The sequence below is a fragment of the Alligator sinensis genome, unplaced genomic scaffold, assembly GCF_000455745.1.
Source record: "Alligator sinensis unplaced genomic scaffold, ASM45574v1 scaffold1329_1, whole genome shotgun sequence".
Lineage (NCBI taxonomy): Eukaryota > Metazoa > Chordata > Crocodylia > Alligatoridae > Alligator > Alligator sinensis.
The window spans coordinates 771,249-791,327 of NW_005842460.1; the positions used below are offsets into that span (position 1 = coordinate 771,249).

At 48.3% G+C, this 20,079-nt stretch overlaps 1 protein-coding gene across 1 annotated transcript in view; it reads left to right on the top strand.

The window, feature by feature from the left end:
• Positions 1–20,079, top strand: part of DIP2B (disco interacting protein 2 homolog B) — a 104,323-nt gene that overhangs the window by 22,805 nt on the left and 61,439 nt on the right. Inside the window, exon 2 of the mRNA XM_025212435.1 lies at positions 18,962–19,033. Within this exon, the coding sequence (XP_025068220.1) occupies positions 18,962–19,033 (72 nt within the window). The remainder of the gene's footprint in view (positions 1–18,961; positions 19,034–20,079) is intronic.

The window sequence follows — 20,079 nt, forward strand, 5'->3', positions numbered from 1 at the left end:
GGGGGGGGAATGCCTGTTCTTCCTAAATAAAGATGGAGGAGCTGAAGGACAAACCAGACCATGAGTTAAAGCTGCTTACATAAATGGCCTTTAAAACAGGCTTAGATACATGAAGTAATTGGAGAGGGAAAATTCTTGCCATCTGATCATCATAAAATGCTTGTTATTGCGAGCAGCGCCATTGCCTTCAGGAGGCAACTGTCAGAAGAAGGCGTCATGCCAAGCTAGGACTCAGACCCTTACTCTGAGAAAGGTGCCCGTTTCATTCAGCTTGACGAGAGCAACCCGTCTGCTCTAAGGCATTAACGTGCATCACCAGGGACTTAAGGAATGGGGGCTTTCTCGATTTGAGAGGAGAACAATAAAAGGGGAAGTGCAGGCAGTGTTGGGGCCTGGGGCAGAGGCCATACATGTTCACCAGCTGGCGTTAGTTTCCACCCGGGTGGGTGTCTGTTGCTGCACTTCATGCACTATAGAAAACCTTTTTTTTATTGTTTTGTTAAAGAGTCACAAGATAACTTAGTGCCAAATTTAGTAACAAGAGTTTCACTTACTCGGTGAAAAACAAAGCATAATCCTTTGTAGAATATTTTTCATTATAAATAAATCGGAGGGAGTTTATTTTCACTGTATCAGGTGCCTATGGGCTTGGTGGGAAAGAAACCCAGCAAAAACATCTGAATCAAGTAGAACTTGTTTAAAGGACACCCGTGTTTAGGAATCTGCTTGCCATGGAAAGCAATATGTGTTTGCTGTTCTTATGCAACAACTCCACAGATGCAGAATCTTCTTTTTGGTCCATTGATAATGCTTCCCCCTTCCTGACAACATGGAAGAATTAATGGGAAAATTTCATTTAACGTTGCTTTTGTGCACACCTCTACTTCACAGTCTTCTGAGGTGGAGGCAGTTTTGTTGGAAGTTGCCCCGCTTGAATCTTCCCAGGGTCTCTGTTGGGCCTGCTAGGTCTTAATTTTTATCATACTGATTGCTTTGCTTTTGCAGAGGTGGGATCTCTTTTCGGTATATAGAGAGAGCCACACTGGAATGGATCCCTGGACCTTGAGGGTTGTGTCCTGCCCGCCAAATAATGGGCAGTGTTTGGTGCCTCAGAAGGATCTGTGTCCCACCACCTAATTCCCAACTGTGCAATTCTGAAAGTTAAAGCACTTGATCTAAATATTGTCCCTTGCAGATCAGATCACAGCCTCAAGGGAGGAGTGCCCAGGATTCAGATGAGTGATTTCAGCCCTTCTGCTCTCTGGATTGCTCAAGACTCTTAGCCTCGTGTTTTGCACACAAAACAAAAACTGTTCCCTTCAATGCTTTGTCTCCACTCCGCAGTGTTGTCGTCTTACTGAGCTTCTGTATTCTTCGCTGTCTTTTAGGGCTTCAGGAAAGAAGGAAGGGGTATTGGAGTAATAGCACTGATTTCTCCATTAATACCTCTTACCAAAGGTGTGTCTGTTTCATTTTTGGCCGACGAAAAAAACCGGGATATAGATTTGGTCTTATAGACTTGTGTGAGATTTTAAGATTGAAAAGTTTTTGCTTTCAAAAAATCATTAAGGTAACAGCTAAAGCATTTCTAGTGACCAGTTTTAATATGCGCATGGTTCTGTATCTTGGATCGTTGTACTCGTGCAAATGTTCCCATCCTGCTAATTAATCTTCTGCAAAGTTTCAGCCATTAGGCTAAGCTTGTCTCTAAGGGGGAGTAATTTTTCAAGAGCTTTTGTCTCTTTCTGTTGCTTTTTTCCTCCTTTTGGCAAACAGCTGACTCTGCGTTCTCAAAGAACCTTACTGTGACTTCCCTAACCTGTTGTACCCTCTAGCAGCAAGCAGGCACTTAAGAATTCAGTGCATTTAAATCCCCAAAAAGGAGCTGTTGCAACTTAAAAGATTTTTAAGCAGACCACAGTAGGGAAAGCCCCCAATAGCAGAAGTAATAATTGTGTTTCTTGGAGGAATTCGTTAAATAGAGCACTTGAATCAAAGTAATTTGTGTCCAGGTGGGGCATGCACCTTAGGAGGCTGTGGGGCAGAGCTGTGCTGCTGTCCAGCATGTCCACAGGTGGCGAACGGTGGAATGACCTTCAGGGGAGGTTTGCTGTCTGATGAGCAGGTGCGGACCAAGCAGCGGCAGCGCCACCAGGATGTGGGGAGGACTGCAGATGGCAGTGGTTTCCCTCCCGAAAAGCCACATACATCCTTTGGTGCTGTGACATGGTGAGTACAGGTCACCACTAGAATAAGCCTGCCTGTGCCTGAGTCTCCGAGCCCTCAATGGCGGTGCAGGTAGAAGAAGATGTTGGCATTTCAATGGCCGTGGAGCAGATGAAGGCTGCAGTGGAACGAGATCCCCAGCGTCTTGGTCTCCTTGCCACTGGATCAAGGCCTTGTTCTGTCGAGAGCCGTGTGGAAGCTGATGTGCAGCCATGATAAAAGAAATCATGCACAGGTGTCTTCCATGAAAACAGTTTTCATGGAAGATGGTCATCCTCTACTATGAGGGATTGCCAAAGAAGGGTACATCCAGGTTTGGGGGCCTTTGGTGTCAATATAAGAAAAGATAATTGCTCTCATTTGTCCTGGCTTTATGACAGTGGTGACCTACTCATGTCAAGAGGGGAAAAAATTAATCCTCCAGGGTCTCGTTACTGTGGGAGGCACAGAAATAGCTATTGTGATTGTGCTAGAGTAAAGCATTCAGCGTCGGTCCTTCCATGAAACCAGAGAAGCATTCATTTTTCTTATTAAAATGGTGTGCCGCTTATATCTTAAGGTAGGCACAGTTGGAGCTGATTTAGTGAAGCAAGTCTTTAGAGCATTTTGTCTAAAAATACCCTGGGAGCGCAGAACTTGTTGCCTCTGGAGCAGATGCAGAGTAACGGCAAGAACATTTCCTCTGCTGCGATTGTTAGTGTTATTGTGCGGTTGTGGAATGTGCCTTGGTACCTGCCCAGCAGACCCTGGCGCTGGGCCAGGCGCACACAAAGGCCTTGTTCCCTTGCACTTCTGTAGTTGCGTGGCTAACCACCTGCTTCTAATAATGCTCCCCACCTCGTGACGACACAATGGATGTTGTACCTGCATTTCTTCCTGTGGGTGTTGCCGTTATCAGGGTCAGTAAGGAATATTTCAGATTAGGTTTCAGTGGGTTGATGCGTCATGCAGGAAATGTGTTTTCTCGACTGGCGTGATTTCACTTTTGCACCCAAGATTTGTGTCAGTTTGTAGTGCTGTGACTCGTGGTGATCATAAGTCAGGTGGGTTTTAATGGCTCTGCATTGTCTGTGTCAGGATTGAGTTTGGGAATTTCTTTTTTTAAAATCTGATTCGATACTTGCTAGCAGAGAACACTAGTGTAGGCATGGACCAGATACTATTGCCCGGTTCTGTAAACTCTGTTTCTTAGAAAAAGGTCTTGGTTTGTCTAATTGGATTAGAAGTTGTGGTCACAGATTTCACAGATTTCATAGACGTTAGGGCTGGAAGGGACCTCAGAAGATCATCGAGTCCAGCCCCCTGCCCCAGGGGCAGGAAGTCAGCTGGGGTCATAGGATCCCGGCAAGATAAACATCCAAATGTGTCTTGAAGGCGTTCAAAGTGGGCGCTTGAACCACCTCCGGCGGCAGTCTATTCCAGGCCTTGGGGGCTCGGACAGTAAAGAAGTTCTTCCCTATGTCCAGCCTGAATCAGTCACCAAGGAGTTTGTGACCGTTCGACCTTGTCATCCCTTGGGGCGCTCTGGTGAACAAACGTTCCCGCAGATCCTGGTGAACACCCCTGATAAACTTGTAGGCAGCCACCAGATCACCCCTGAGCCTGCGCTTTTCCAGGCTGAAGAGTCCCATGGCTCTCAGCCTCTTGTCATAAGGTCTGCTTTCCTGACCTCTGATCATGCACGTGGCTCTCCTCTGCACTCTCTCAAGCTTCTCCACATCCTTTTTGAATTGTGAAACCCAAAACTGGACGCAGTACTCCAGCTGCGGCCTCACCAAGACCGAGTACAAGGGGAGAATGACATCCTGGGATTTGCTTGAGAAGCATCTATGGATGCAAGCCAGTGTTTTGGTCGCTTTACTAGTTGCAGCATCGCATTGCAGGCTCGTGTTCATCTTGTGGTCAATCCTGACCCCCAAGTTCCTTTTGTCCGTAGTGCTAGTCAGTGTAGCACTGCTGAGCCTATAAGCGTGCTGCGGGTTTTTCTTCCCAAGGTGGAGAACCTTGCATTTTTCGGTGTTAAACACCATCAGGTTCTTGTCCGCCCATTTCCTGAGCCCGGTCAGGTCTTTTTGCTTTGTTTCTGTGCTTTAATTCTGCTGCAAACTCTTTTCTTTTTTTTATGGCCTATTTTTTTAGCAAAAAGACCTGTTCCAGCAACCATGTGATTCCACAAAGCTGTGTTGGAGAAGCCAGCAGGGATAAGTTGACCTCCTTAGGAGGAGTTGATGTTTGGAGTCGAGAGATGAAGTACATGGGAGTGTCCCCATCAACTCAGACCCTTCAAGGGGTCAGTATCATGAGTAGTAACAGAGGCTGGTTGTGCACTGCTGGCTTTCTGTGCGGGGCTGAGTACACTGTACAGGATCTGAAGTGTCTGTATCGTAGTCATTGTTACCTGTCATTTCAGCAGAGAAGGAAACAATGGATCTGATTAGCGGGGATCCTGGTTTTCTCTGATTAAAAACCCCAAAATCCATTATTAAAATTAAAAGCCCCCTGTAGCCACCCCTAGCCCTGCTGGTGCCCCTCAATCACCCACAATGCTTCCCCCAGCCTTGCTGGTGCTCCTTGCTGCCCCTACAACAGCCCCCCTGCCCTACTTGTGCCTCTTGCCCCCACCCACAGCCCCTGCCAGAGGGGCCCCCAGCTGCCAGGGCTATGGGGCCAGGGAACCAAGACTGGAGCTGCCTGCCCCCAACAGCAGGCAGCTGCAGGAAGGAGCTGGCTCCCCCACCGCTGCCCCCTGGCTCCCCCACTGCTGCTGCCTGCTCAGGCGGGGCTGGGGCTGGCTCCTGGCTCCCCCCCAGCCCTGCCAGAGGGGCCCTCAGCCCCCTGCAAGCCCCATTTACCTCAGGCTCCAGGAGTGAGGAGTGAAGAGTGAAGCTGAACTGAGTGGAGCCATGGCTGACAGAGTCTCAGGCTCCCCCCTTCTCCTTTCCCCCCAGGGCAGGGCTAGGGGTTTCCTACCCTGTTTGCAAACAGCTTTTGCAGGCTGGAGCTCAACCAGCCTTCAGCGCTCTTTGCAAAAGCAAGGAATCCCGCGGGTTTCTCTGCTGAAAGGAGAAATCCATATTTTCTCTGTTTTTCCATGGGAAACGGAAAACCAGGATCCCTGCTGATTAGAGAAACAGTGAAGACAAAGCTTAGGGCAGGAGGCAGCAAGCAGCCTGGAAGACCTTTAAAAATAATTTGTCCACTTTCCTGTAACTTGCTGAAGGGGATAAAGGGCAGATTGGTGCCCATGTTAAGACACTGGTAATAAGAGTAACGAATGCCCTCAGAAGATGGGATTCCAGGCTCAGGCAGCTGGTTTCTTAGAAAAATCTGCGGTGCTGTTCAGTGGCTGTGCTAGCTCCACAGCATGCAGCCACATTACTAATCTGTGCATGGGTCTTTCAGTGTTTACTCCTAATGTCCCTGGCCCATTTTCTCCATCTTAGTTTGCAGCTTAAAGGCCTTCACAAAACAAGGCTCCTGCCACATTTGGACAACCAGCATTTGAACAAAGTGCCTCTGAAACATGGAGACATTGACTCCTCTCCAGCGTGCCAGAAAAGACCCCAAGCAGAAGTCCTTCCTTTCATAATCTTTCTTGTAAAGAACACTGCTGCTGACAGAATAATGGGTTATTTTAGCCCGGCTGGTTGCATGCCAGCATGGTTTCCTTAGCAGTGAAATTCCTCAAGGAGCAGCGGTTGCTGATGTAAACAGCTGAAAGCGGAGCCTGCGCTCAGCCCTGGGGCCTGAAATCCTCTTCTCATGCTCGTACCATGTTGTGGAGAGTCTGGAGCACTTGGGCTTCTTTTCTGGTTAAATCCAGCTTTGCACTTTTAGTAGCTGAAAATGGGAGGGGTATTTTCAGGTCAGAGTTGTAACTGTGATCCTTGCTGTGAAGAGCTTGTAGCACCACTTCTGAATCCTGATGTATAAGGAGGGACCTGGCAGATCTCTTTGCTGGACTGGAGCCAAGCTGCGTTCTGACTTGACGGGGTCAAGGGCAGCGTTGCTCACATTTTGGGCCCTGCAGGTCAGATGAATGAAATCCCATGAACAGAGCAAGTGTAAGGGGCCTTGTCAATAAAAAAGAGCAAGGATGTGTGGAAGCTGAATTAAGAAGATATTCTGGGCATAGCCAGTGGTGGACAGAAAGTGTGGAGCTGTTTTCTGGGAGCTGCAAAACGTGTCACTGGCAGATCTGGAGATTATTGCAGGAATCTTGGCCAAGGGCAGTCATGTGCTGTGTTGCCTCCTTCACACGCTGCAGGGACTCATTGCTTGCAAAGTGTAGCATTCCTGGTGCTGGGACTCACCCTCTGTCCACAGCATTATCCCTGGTCTTGTAGGTATGTGAAATGAGCTGGGAATGTGCATTTTTGTCTCAAAGGCACAGAGACCGAGGGGGTAGTGGGGCGGGGAGGTGTAAAAAGCAAGGAGAAATACTGATATTTTAAGAGTGTGTTCATTTGGATACAAACTGTAGGTAAGTGGCTTTCAAAGGAGCCTAAAGAAGCCCAAGTTGCTATTAAGCCATTTCTTCTTTGGCTGGAGTGAGCAGATCGATAGGTGTGCGAAACCTCAAAAAGGAACAGTCAAAATTGTCTGTGCAAGTGTTGCTGGGAGCTGAACTTAGCAAGTGGGTTAGGCCAGGGCTTTGCCTTTTATGTGTTTACCCGGAGATTTGTTTTCTTTAGTCAACTCCATCTGTTTGTTCAGTGGAAACCGGAGCGAGGGGGAAATAAAGGGACATCTGGAAGATTGTGCCTCTCCTACTTAGAGAGTGACTGTCCCTGTGTTGTCCTGGTCTGTGTTTAGCTGCCAGGGGACCGTTCTGTGAAAATCTCCGCCTGCCCCCGGGGGAAGAGCACTTGTGAATAGTGTCTGCTGGGGACTGGGCTCCGCAAAAGATGGATGAGCAGGGAGCGCAGACATTTGTTCGCACTGCCAACTGGCACTCCTTAAAAGAAATTAGAAGCAAAGAAAAACTTAAGAGGGCTTTCCAGGAGTTGGTCACTGATCCTGCTCTCTCCCTTTCCTCCAGATTAATGGTGGGATTTGGTAGGAATTCCTGAGCTGACTTGCCAGTGCTGCAGAGTAATTTAGGGCAGATGTGACCAGCCCCTAATCTGGTTACTGCACTTCAAAATGCTATAATTATGCTATGACAATTATACCGTTTAATGTTCAAGTGCTCTTGTGCTTGGTCTCATCCCGTTTTCCAGCTCTCTGAATGCTGGGGGTTTAAAAATGTTGTTTCTGCTTTCAAGTAGCCAGCTTCTTTTCTTGCGCCCTTGTCCATGACTGTAGGGTGATGACTTCGACTGCACTGTTTGGGAAGAAGTTTATCTGCCACTTCATCCCTTGAGTTACTTGAGGGCAAAGGAAAATCCTCTCCCCCACCCTGGTTTTGGTTTTTTTGGGTTTATTTTTTTTCCCTTAAGGTTTGCCTTGATTGATGCCTTTGCCTTTTTGGTGCCACTGCTTTCATCTAGCAACTTACCTCTTGGCTCCAGTGGATCATACTGGGCAGAGCCTGCTGTGGGTTATAATAGCTTTTTCCCCTTTATGAATACTGCAGTCGTTTCGAGTTCTGTAAGGCATCCCTGCTGGAGCACTGTCACCTGTTGCACGGTGTTCGACTGCGCTGCTCTTCTGTACCTGAGAAATCTGTAGAGAGAGAAATCTGTTCGTGTCTGCCTTCTCATGCTGGCAGCATTTGCAGGAGGGCCTGGAGCTTAACTCCTAATACTGGTGGGAGATTCGCTGCTTGTGTGCTTTTTGCTGCAAGGGGTTAAATGTTCAGCTGGGTGTTGAGCAGGGTGTTGACTAGTGCTGGGTCTTGCTTCTATTTCCTCTACAGAAGGAAACGGGAGAAAGGAGCCCCTCCAGTCATAGTAGCCATTCTGAGTGCTGATAGGATGGGAGGAAGCCTTATTGCTATTGATAAGGGGAACGCCCATTTCCGTCCTAGCGTGTCAAGCTCCGTTGTTTTGGGGTTGTCTTTCCCCTTTTTGAGCTATAGTTTTCCAGCCCTCCTCTTCCACCCTTGCACGAACAGTGGCCCAGCCATGCGAGTGGCAGACCCTTGGATTTCCAAAGCTACTACCTCTGCTTTACTGCGTTAAGTAGTTAGCAAGGGGTGACATGCTTCGGTGTGGTCTGAGCAGAGGGAAGGAGGGTCCTACAGCTAGTGATTGTCCAGATCTCCTGTGCAGTCAGGAGGCCAATGAGCCAGAAGCTTTGTGTGACTGCTTTGCTTTCTGATTTCTCTCTCTTCTTGGAAAAGCAAATCCCTTCCCCTAGCTCAAGCAGTGCTTCATACGGTGGGTGTGTAGCTGGGTAGTGCTACAAGCTGGGAGTGCTCTTGCCTCCCAGAAATGGCAGCTGGGTTTTCCCAAACACAAAGCTGTGTAACATTTCTTAGCTTTCTAAATCCGTAGCCACACCTCTTTGTTAAGCTCACGACTTGACTTGCCCACCGCAGCTAAGAGCCATGCATTCCCCCTCTGCTGCTATGTCAGAATCTGCCGTGACTGCATCCTCACTTAACCTGAGAAGTTCTTGTCTTCTCAAGGCTGCAAATGTTCTTCTTTCCAGGTTTTGGAACAGTGTTGTAAAACAAACGTAAAGGTAGAAAATGCCTTTTCAGTGTGCATGCCGAAAACCCTCCATGTCCCTTGGATGGACAGAAGAACTAATGCCAGCGTTCTCGTGTACACAAGCACCACCAGCAATTTATGTGGCACCAGCTGTGTTAGACAGGACAGGACAGGTTGCCCAACACCTACCTCCTGAAACATCTCCCCTACTCCCTTATTATGGAGGTGAATGGGTGCAAGAGATAAAAGGGAAGAGCTGGGACCTGACGTCACCAGGATCCACTCCTTCCTCCTGGAACTGTGCGCTGTGTATGTGGTTGAACATGCAGATTTTGCATTGGCCTCAGTCCTCTCCAGACTCACCGATGACTTCCCTGTCTACGGGAAGGCTGTCACCCTTGTACTGAGGGACTGCTGCCGCCAGCACACTTTTATTCTGAATGTGTGTCCATGCCCCTGAATCTGGAGCGGTGTCATGTCTGTCCTGCGACTTTCACAGCAAAAAATACTAGAGCTGCAGCCAAGAATGGTATTGGGGGCACAAGTTTGTGCTGGTTTCTCAGCAAGCCTTCAATCTACAGTGCAAGTGAGGTGGCTGAGACACTTGGCACCTGTCTCATTTCTTTTGGCGTTTGTGTTAGCTAGGTGATGGGAGTCTTACTCACTGAGAGAGTTTCCTTGGAAACATTTTGAGCTGAAATCCTTGCTCACTTCCCGTGTGCTGTAAATTCCTCCATTCCATGAGTCATGGAATCAGGTTTTCCTGCCGCAAGAGACTGATATCCGTGTTGCTCTAATATTGGGTGCAGGAGTTCTCAAAGCATCATCCAAACTGCAGGATTCGTAAGGAAGCTTTTTTGCAATGATACCTCCAACATTTTTTGGGGGGGAGGAACTTGTACAGTTGGCTTCAGTTTCCTTGCATGCCGCCTGCCCTACACACACTTTTGTACACGTTCAAAATATGGATGCAGGAATTATTTTAATCTCTTCATGATTATTTTGGATAAATTAAAGATTAAAGCTTAAGCTGCCTGAATGCTCTTAGCATGCCTTTTCCAGAGTTGCTAGGAAATGCTTCATTTGAACGTGTCTTTCTTTTCTGACTTTAAAGTCCTCATGCTCGTTGTCCAGTTTTAGTCGCTTCTCTACAGTCGTGGATTGTGTTTCAACCACAAGTTAAAAGCAGCGACTACATACTCAGTGTGTGTATGTAGAACAAACGGCCTGCTCATTTAGGCACTCTCTGGAGCTGTCAGTTCAGTTCCTGCAGGGTTTTTGCCAGTGTGAACAGTTGATTCCTTTAAAAGGAAGCTGCAAAGCTTCCCTTTGTTTTTAGGTTGCATACATGCAGAACCAGACTTTTTCAAAAGTGTTTGGAGACTTTTCTCTAGAGAGAGTCCTCCAGCAAAAGGGCTGAGGATCTTTGTGGCAACAGCAGAGCTGAAATCTGATATGCAGTTCTGCCGGTAAAAAGGGGAGGGAAGCTGCATGAACACTGGGCCTTTAACAGTTTGGGAACTGTCTGGACTTGTTTCAGACATAGTTTTGCTGTTGTAGACACAGCCAACCTGTACTGGAGTTACAGGTACATTGAACAACCTCACACGGTGCTGGCAGATTGGGTTAGCCGGAGCACATGGTGTTAGAAAGTGCTGCCCAGCAGCACAGGTAGCTGGTTGGAGTGCTGCACAGATGTGGCCATGCTGCTTCCGGCCCATGAGGCAGCCCCTGCGGAGCAGGCTGGGGGCTCCACTGCCCGGCTGAGGAAGCTTGCTGTGCACGCACCCCCAGAGCGCCAGCGCAGACCCTCCGCTCGGTTACACTCACTGCTGATGGAGCCTGAAGCTGGTCCCCTCTGCCCTTGGCTGGGGGCTCTGAGAAGTGCAGTGCAGGCTTCAGTTTTGAGCCATCGTAGCTAAAGTCATGCAGGTAACAGAGGCAAGTCAGGACTGTTTTTTAATCTGAAAGATAAGAATTTCTAACACGCAGAAGGGCAAGGCTGCCGTTTTAATTGCAGAAAGTGATGAAGAGTCCCAAGTGTGAGGTTTTTAGCCTTTGCTTTACCTCCAGGGATCACGCGTGGTCCCGAGGGCCTTTTCTAGGATGAAAGGTTGGTGCTCGAACGTGTTAACGTGCCTGAAAATCAAGTGCAGACAATGTACACTGCCTTGAGTTTGTGCTGAACTGGTTGAATTGAAACCTCAACTCCCCCTCAGGCCTGAATTCAACCAGCCTAGTTTGTGTGCAGGGGATCATGCCTTCTCCGTACCAGACTGCTCGCTCGCGTGCGTCAGCTAACACGTTCTGCTGCACCCGAGCGCTCCTAGTTCAGTCGTGGCTGGGAATGCCTGGGCAGCACTTCCTCTGGCGTGTTATCTTTTTCCTATCAAGGGCAGAAAACCCAGGCTCCAAGCGCAACAAAGCTAGACTTTATTCTGTATATCACTTGTGAAAAACGAAGGGTTGTTACCAGACTGTAGAACAAGGTTGCAGGAGAGGTGGTAGAGCCTCACCGATATCTTGTTCTGCAAGAGCTAGCTAGTGTTCTCGGTAGGGGAGGACGGGAGCTGCAGCATGTCGAGGTAACGTATGAACAAGGGAGGGCCCTGAGATGCTATCGAAGTGGTGTATTAACACCAATTGCTGAAGCATGAATGATGTCCTTGTTTTTGGGGCAAACCAGTTACAGATTTTACTGTTAGAGGGTAGCAGTTGATCCACCGTCTTGGATTGATGGGCACCTCGGACAGAAGCATCGATGGGAATATATCACATCAGTTCCAGAAATAATCACTTTAATTTTACGTTTCTGAAACGCAGGCAAACCCATTGGAAGTGTGACTATTTTGCTTGATGCATTGAAGTGTTTGGAGTCTTTGTCAGGGAGATGCTACATCCTACGTGATCATTTTCCTTAATTTCTCCATTGTAGTAATTATGGTCTTGTTAGACAGTAAATGATTCAGTGCTCTGATTCCATGGGGGGGAAGGGAGCAAGGCCGGTGAAAGAGGAGCATTGTCTGAGCATGGCAGGATTAGCTGGTGTTACCACCTTGCACTGTTTGAGCCTCGTGGCTTAGACTAGATCATTTGCCCGTGATCACTAAAGAGCAGCCCTTGGGCCGCAGGCTGGTGGGAGCCCTGAAGTTGCAGGCTCCTGTGTTCTCGGGATGTTGGTGCTGCTGTAACATTTAGGCTAATCGCTTGCGACTTGTTGGACCAGCTCCCACCCGGGCGTCAGTTCATGCAACTACATCTTTACTCCAAGGCGGAATTTGGCCTATATTTATCACAGCCCTTCCCTACTGTGCCCTAAATTGAGTCAGATAATGAAGATTGGATTTGTATAATGAAGGTCAATACTATTTTTCTCTCAATTGGAAAGAATCACATAAAAAGGGAATTTCCAAAGCTGTTTCTTTTCCAAAAAGTCCTTAAGGATCTATTTATAAATGAAAGAAAATGTGTTTCAGCTATTACGCTGTCCTAGCTAAATGTCCTCTGACATCTAAGAAATAACACTTACAATTATGCTGGGTGTTTCATAGCTATTTTCCTTTCAGTTTTCAGTTCAGAAAGGGACTGTTGGCATGGCATGCTAGGAGTGTTGTCCCAGCCCTGGGGTGTCTGTCAAAGGGTGGGTGTTGATACCCATTTAACCCTTGCAAATATTTTTTCACGCTTTTTTGCTTTCCGCCACTTGAGAAGTAAACTCCCCTTAGACCTTTCCCAAATGCCAGACCATTCTGAAGCTGGTTTTATTTCCACTATATTTCAAATTGATGTAGCCTCTTGTGCCAAAAGCGATAATCGCACTATCAGCGTCTGTGATGTCGGCACTGCGCTGATAATAGTGTTACCTCTTGCTTCAGAGGTAGCACAGCATTTATTTTTGTGGGTTCACTGTTGGATGTGAAGTGATGGACTTACACCAAACCAAAACGAAGAACTCGCAGAGCAGCCTTTGAAAGCGCACCTAGACTCCAGTGGCTTTTCTCAGTAAATTGTAACTTCAAAATGCATCTAAATCGCCGTCGGCTCCAGAGCCACAAACCCACAAGTCACCTGCAGCTTTTCTTCCATCTTTATGGGTTATTTTTTCCTTTTTTCCAGGAGCAAAGTCTTTTTGACTTCAGTGCTCAACTCTTGTTTGAGCACTGAAGTCAAATGTCATATGTTTTAACTAGGTGGATAAGCATTTTAGTAGATCGGGGTGAGCAGTCTGCATCCCATGGGATCCATGGGAGCTCTTAATGTTTTTCAGGACTTCTTTTGTCTTGGAAAGTAGAGATTTTATCCTGGTAAGAAACTGCAGCAAAGGCTGGGGGAACAAATGGGTGTGCAAGAAAGGGCCAGTCAGCACAGGTGTGAAGGAGTGGGCATTGGATGAGAGGGAGAAATACCGAAAGAAGCTGCAGAGGAGACAGGTCTTGTGCGCGTGCAAACGGTATCTTTCTATCGGCCTTGGTGGCTTTTGGATCAAGCCAGTGGTGAGATATCACAAAAAGGACTAGGAAAGCCACTGTGCGTGCTGGTCCTGTAGCTGCATGTAAGAGCCTTGACTGGAGGCAGACAAAGTGCAGTAACAGATTTGTAACCATTGGTTTTTCTTTGTCCTGAGAAGGAAGGACTTTCTCATAAGGGGCATGCTGTTTTGGAGCACACGGAGGAGGCAAGGCCGTGGCTAGCATGCAGTACAAATACAGAGCACAGCTAAGTAAGTCGTGCTGGGAGGAAGGCCAAACAGATGCCTCAGCACTAAGGCTGATCATTTGTAACTTCTTTTCTAGGAATGAATAAATGTCAGCATCGTTTTTAAAGCCAAATATTGGTACTTTCTTTGCAATTCTTCCCTCTATACCTCTCCCCCCTGCTTTTGTGCAGGCAGGAGACGGGATGGGACTGCTAAATCCCTGTTCTTTAGATGGGCGGTTCTCAACCTGTTTTGTACCAGGACCCATTTGTAAACCTCGATGGCCGGTCCCGACCCAGTGCCCCTCCCTCTTGATCCGCGACCCCCCAGTCCCCAGTGGAGCTCTGCCAGTCTCCGAGGGAAAAGTCACAGTTTCCCATGCTTTTCTCCTTTAAAGAAGAATCCATTTCTGAAGTTTGTTGATCCATTTTTAAAGTTTGTTCGTGACTCTTTCATATATTCTTGTGACCCACAGGTTGAGAAACTCTGCTTTAGATCCCTTGGAAGGACTTAATGTTGTAAAACCAATGTTCTTTTCAGCCCCCTTTTCACAACTTACCGGCTCTGTATGATAGAAGCGGACAGCTCTTGAGATTGCAGTCTTATTGTCTTGCTCCCTTCCTGTTGCCATCATTTATGACATTTTGTGAGGAAATCCTTATTTATGTTCAGATCCAACTGTTTCCATTTCCTGTGGATTGGCAGAACGGGGACCAGAGGGAAAGAACACATTTTTTCATTGTATGGATGTATTTTTGGTTTTATCTCAGTAGATGCAGATCTCAGATAGATCGCAGAAGAGGTGAGGAAAGATTTAAGACCACTGTAGGTTAATGTCTACTGTGCTGTATATCGGAGGCCCTTGAACCGAGCCTTGGTAATGTCTGTTGAGGCCCAGCTCTTCCGGGGGTTCCCTATTGAAAGTGGCACCTACGTCACCATCTGCTTTACAGACCCTGTGGGATCTGTCACCTGCTTACTTTCTCTCCGTCTCTCTCTAAAGGGCATTTTGCCAGGTGTCTTGCCCAGTCTTGTTTGAGTTGATTCATTCACTTCCCTAAATGGTCTTTTTGGCTACATTTGGATACATGTTTCTTCTTCACCACCTGTCCTAAACTCTTGCCTGGTGTTGCTATACACCAGGGGTAGGCAACGTTTTTTGGCCGGAGTGCCAAAAAAACTAGTGTCTACCTTGGAAGGTGCTGGAGCTGTTTGCAGCCTCCCGGCTGCAGCCGGCCCACGGGGCCTGGTCTGCTTGCAGCCTCCCTGCCGCCTGCTGGGAGCAGCCTGGGCTCCGTGGTTCCCAGCTGTGTGGAGCCCGGGCTGGCGGTGGTGTGCCAAGCACAATGGCCTTGTGTGCCATGCACGGCGGTTGCTGACCCCTGCTATACACCCACAGAGCAGCCGCTGGTTACTTTGTGTGTGCGGTGGGTGGGGCTGCATTTACCTGGGAATTAAAGTACTTTCTAAATGAACTTTGTCAGGCTGTAGTGCTGGTCACCCCAGGAGTCCGCTACAAACACATCTGGTTGTGACGGGATGCGTAGCAGCGTAGCACCTCGGTATCACTCCACTACTTCTAATTTCTCGCTTGAAATTTAAGTTGTTTACAAATTTGTTAAGAGTCTTTAAAAGACTTTCGCCATGTTTGAGAGCTGCAAAGTTTAATGAGGTTTTATTTGTTGGCGTCACCCTTGTGATGACATACGCATGGGAATGCGGGAGTTTTCTATTTTTGGTTTTGTAAAATATCCAGTGTCCCATTGTTGTCTTTGCTGTTTTAAGGCAGTGAATTAATTCCTGTTAGCTCAAGTTCAGCATACAAAAGGGTGTTTTTTTTTTAAAGAAAAATAAAAAATGAGAGACCTAGTGTTAACGTTTTTGTAAAGTCTAAATGTATTCAATTCCAGCTAATAAGTCTGCAGCAGTTTAATTCACTCCTGAGATGTTTAACTTTCACCCATGTTTACTGACCCTCTCGCTGCACTGCACCGGGTCTAGCAGGGTTACTCCTGAAAGGAGGCCACAGTGTTACTCGAATCTTTCCATAGTATTGCAGAAAACCGCAAGAGCACTCGAGTGCCTTTCTGCTGCCTTCCCCTCCCATCTCCAGGAAGCATCAGCCAGTTCAGAAAGTGTCAGTAATGTTTATGCATTTACTGATACTGAATACGGGTTGGTTTTAAAACAAAAATAAAAGCACGTCCTGCAGCTCAATGCAGAAGGGCCGTAATGCGGAGCGAGGTGAAACCGCTCAATTCTGCACGGCAGCCCCCAGCTATTACTGCCCATTTCTGATCCAGAAGTCGGGGCTGTGGAGACTCCTGGTTCCAGCCGGCCCTTCCCCATCCCGGTGCTTCCACTGCAATCCGGGGGGGGAGATGTCTTCAGGTTTAGTACTTAGGTGTGGTTTCCGTTCTGCTTCCTGTCATACAGTTAAAGTGTCGCCCTCTGCCCTCTTGGCAAGTTGGCAACATGGCCTGTGGCCAGGCAAAGTGTGGACACCCCACCGTGCAGGAAGGACAAGGAGAAGTGCCCGTAACTCTGAGCCAGGTGGAGCTGGGTCTTGGGCAGAACTGTCAGATCTGGGTGATACAGGGGTGAGGCTTTACTTGGGGCAATCCTCCTTAGAAAGTCCCCCCCACAGGGTCTCGCCTGATTTGGAGTAAGCACCGTGGCCTTTGATCTAGGAAGACACAAGGAGAGAAAAAGACTGAGACTGCATTTCACCTCATCTGCCGAAGCATTGACTGATCGTGTGTTACTCTGCTTGGAGACCAATAGCACTTCCAAATTGCAGGATAAATGGAGTCTCTCGTCCCTATTTCAGTGTCTTGGATTTTGTTAAATAGGAACCTTTAAGGGGGGGCTTGCAGGGGAGCCTGGAGGGACCAGGGGCAATTTTTACCCCTTCCCCCCAGTGAACCTACACCCTTATTCCTCCTGCCTCTACCCACCGAGACTTGTTTGCTTGGCTCTGGCAGGGGTGCACAGTGATAAAAGCAGCTGCACCTGGAATAGCTTGTGGGTTGGGGGTGAGGGGGCAAAAAATACCTGGGTGCATGGGGAGGGGAGGGTGAAAAGTGCAGCCCCGGGCTGGGCCCGGGACTGGTGACTGGCTGTTCCCAGCCCCAGGGCTGCACAGGGAAAGTGTACAGAAATTCCATGCACCAGTTTGACCTAAATGGAGTAAGTGTTATTCTGCATTTATCCAGGTTTATCTAAACTGGTTTCTGCAATTTTTAGACCAGTTTGTGTGCATGGAACTTCTGTACGGGTTTAGATTGATTTCTGGGCACTGGAGACCGGGTCTGCAAGCACCGGCTTGGCACCAGGACGAGCTATGTTTAAATCAGGTGGCCATTTTGAACCTGATTTAACCTCCCCGCATGTCTGTGCCTAGGCACAGAGAAACTCCTCATTACCAAAGACCGAGTTGCAAACAAAGGCAAAGGGGGGTGGCTTGCAGGGAAGAACTTCCTGCTCCTCTTTGCCAAGGAGGGTTGGGCAGAACAGGAACAGCAGCCTCTTCCTTCTGTCTGCTCCCCAGATGTTCCCGGGCAGGATTTTTCACAATCAGGCAAAAGCTGCCTCTGAAAATGAAGTTGTGAAAGGATTGCACTGTGGGTTTTCCCAGTCAGTGCGGTTGTTACTGTTCCACTGCTTCCAGCAGAGCGGCATCTTGTAAGTGGATGCGAGGCAACACATAATGGTCTCTGCTGCTGGTTTTGAAGGTGCACTTCTGTTGCATTAACAACATACCTTTCCCATGAGCTGGGTTAATTTAACCAGCTGCAAATTGCGATCTTTCTTGTACGCTTGTCCCGTGGGTTGCATTTTGGTGCTTCACCGATGTTTAACTTTTCCGTTGCTAGATTTGTTCGGACTTGTTTGGGTCTGGCTCAAACCCTGTAGAAGGCAGGAGTTGAGTGAATTTTCTGCCTGCATGTGTTTGCATCACTCCCCACTAGAGGGTATTAGTCTAGTGTTTGTCACCTGGTGTTGGGATTTGAGCATTCGGTGTTAAGGAAGGCATCGCATTTCACTTCCCAAAGGCCATGTGCTTGTACTACAAAACCATCCTCCCAAGTGGCACGGGTTGGCCTCTTTGGCAGTCATTGCCACAGAGAGGGCAGGGGTAGAATGAGCCTTGCAGAAAGACCTCTGGCACTCGACATCAGGGCTGAGGGATGTTGATGGAAGAGTGCTGGGGAAGCTTTTAGTGCATCAAGCTGAACTATCCTAGCCTTGTTGCTAGGGACTGACCCCCCGTTACTTTGCAGAATCATGTCCCTGTAAAAAAGAAAATGCCCAACCAGGTGGATGGCTTCTCCACGTGGTACCAGTGCATCCATAGTGGTAGCCAGACTCCGTAGTGCTCGTGAATTCTGCTCTTCCTCACAACTGTGTAGTGGGTCACTTCCTACCTTTTGATCCCCAGAGCGATGAGGTTTTGAATGCATGCCGAGCTGCAAAGCCTTGAAATGATTCAGTGCTTTCTCTTTTAAACCCTTCAGGGTTTTAGTTCCTTTCCTGCAGTTCAGATGAAATGCGAGAAAGTTAAGCAAAAGGCAGCATAGGTGGGACTTCTGGTGGGGTCTTGGGAAAAAAAAGTTTACTAATACTTTGTGCTCCCTGGTGTTTCCCTTCTGCGGGCTTCCAAGCATACACTCTGCACAGGACCCCCGAGAGGCAGGCGTCCGTCATCCTGATGTGAACCACAGGGGATGTGAAGGCAGACGCAATTAAAGAGTTTGCACCCAGAGCTATAAGGACCGAGCTGCTGCCATCCACACTGAGTGCTTGCTGGGCAGTCGTCCGAATGGGTCTGTTCGCTCTTGCTGGCAGCTCAGTCCCCTCTGCTGGCTCTGCCCAAGTTTACTCGAAATCAGGGTGGACTATTTATTCCTGGAGCAGACCCATGAAAATCAGGAGCTGGCTGTTTAGGGTTTGTGTCCGGTCTTGGTTTGCTTTCTTCATTAGGCCCAAGCTCCTTACTTGCTCGTGTCCCTGTAGTACTGGGGGTTGTACCGTGATGTTGGTGTCTGGCCGGCTGGGTGGTGGCTGTGGAGTCGGCTGCGTGTCTGAGTGGGATGGCGGGGCTAGCTGCTTCTCCTTTGAAACAGTTGGTGCTGGGGTGATAGTCTACTAAGACACCTGCTCTGCTTCAAGCGGCACGTTGCTCCGGAGGGAAGCGGTGGGAGCGACGCAGAAGGGGGTGTTCCCAGGCTGGCGGAGGTGTCTGGTTCCATCTTTCACTTTGATGAAAAAACAAGAAGGCTAAAATGTCCTGGCAAGCGCTTGACCCTTGTGAATGATTCTGACTACACAGATGCTGACCTCTCCCAAACCCGTGATTGTGTCAGGCCACGCGGCTCACATATTGCAACAGAAAACTCAAGGACAAAGTAACATTTGACTTTCCTGGTTTTGATTTTAGGGGACATCACGCAGAAGGGATATGAGAAGAAAAGAGCGAAGCTGCTGGCTCCTTACATCCCACAAGCTCAAGGTAGGTACCCTTTCTCAGCTCAGGAGTATGGCTTTGGTTTTGTGTATTGGCCTTGTCTTTATAGGAGATTTATGACACTGGGGAGGGTGTGGTAATTATCCCCACCTGTCAACTCAGATGCCCTTGATTGAGCACAGGTTTCTAGCTGTGTAGCGGCTCCACTGGGGAGGAGTGGATGATTGCAGCTGCATCTGGAGCACTAGAGCCTTTTGCCTCTGGCTGCTGGTTTGCATCTGGGTCTGGAGAGCCGGGACATTCCCACCAAACGGGTGCATGGCTTAGGGGAAGTTCTGTGGCTCGCAGCCCATTTCCCAACCTGACCTCAGGTGAAGAAAACCCCCTACATGCAGTCTGTGGGCCCTTAGCGGTTGGGAAGTAGGGCTTTGAATTAGGCATTTCAAAGGGGCCTGAAAGCCTGTTAATGCTCCCCTCTCATCCTTTTTCTGGGAACTGCTGAAAATGGTTTAACCACAAAGTTAGTTTGCCAGTATATGTGTGTCCTACCCTAAAAACTCTTCTGCAGCTATTCCTCCCGCGTGCCTAAGGCGCATTAGATCTCCATCGCTGTCCCTGCCAGCTCATTGTGCCGGACCAGGTGGAGTCATCTGTCATTTGGTTTAGGTTTAATTCAAAAATCCTCAGCAGTAGGGCTGGCTCAGAGTGTAGCCTGAGGTAGATAATTAGAGGTAGATAATTGTAGGTAGCGCTCAAGGGCAAGGGCTAGAGAACATCACACGATTAATAGCAGGGTGCTATTAAACTCTCAAGTAAAACCAACCGCCTTTCCTGACAGGCCGACCGTTGGCCATGCAGAAACGAAACGGTGCTGCAGGTCTGCAGCAGCTCCTCATGCACCAACCTGGCTTTTGCCCTTGTGCCTGTTACTTCGCACATGTTTGGTTTGGTTTGAAAAACGCTGTTTGGTTATGAGAAAAAAAGTCCGGAAGGACCATTCACAGTCCTGCTGCTCTGAGTGACGTGTCTTTTAAGGCAGGGGTGGGAGCCAGTGTATGTGCGAGGGAAAGGGCTAGATAACCGTGTCACTC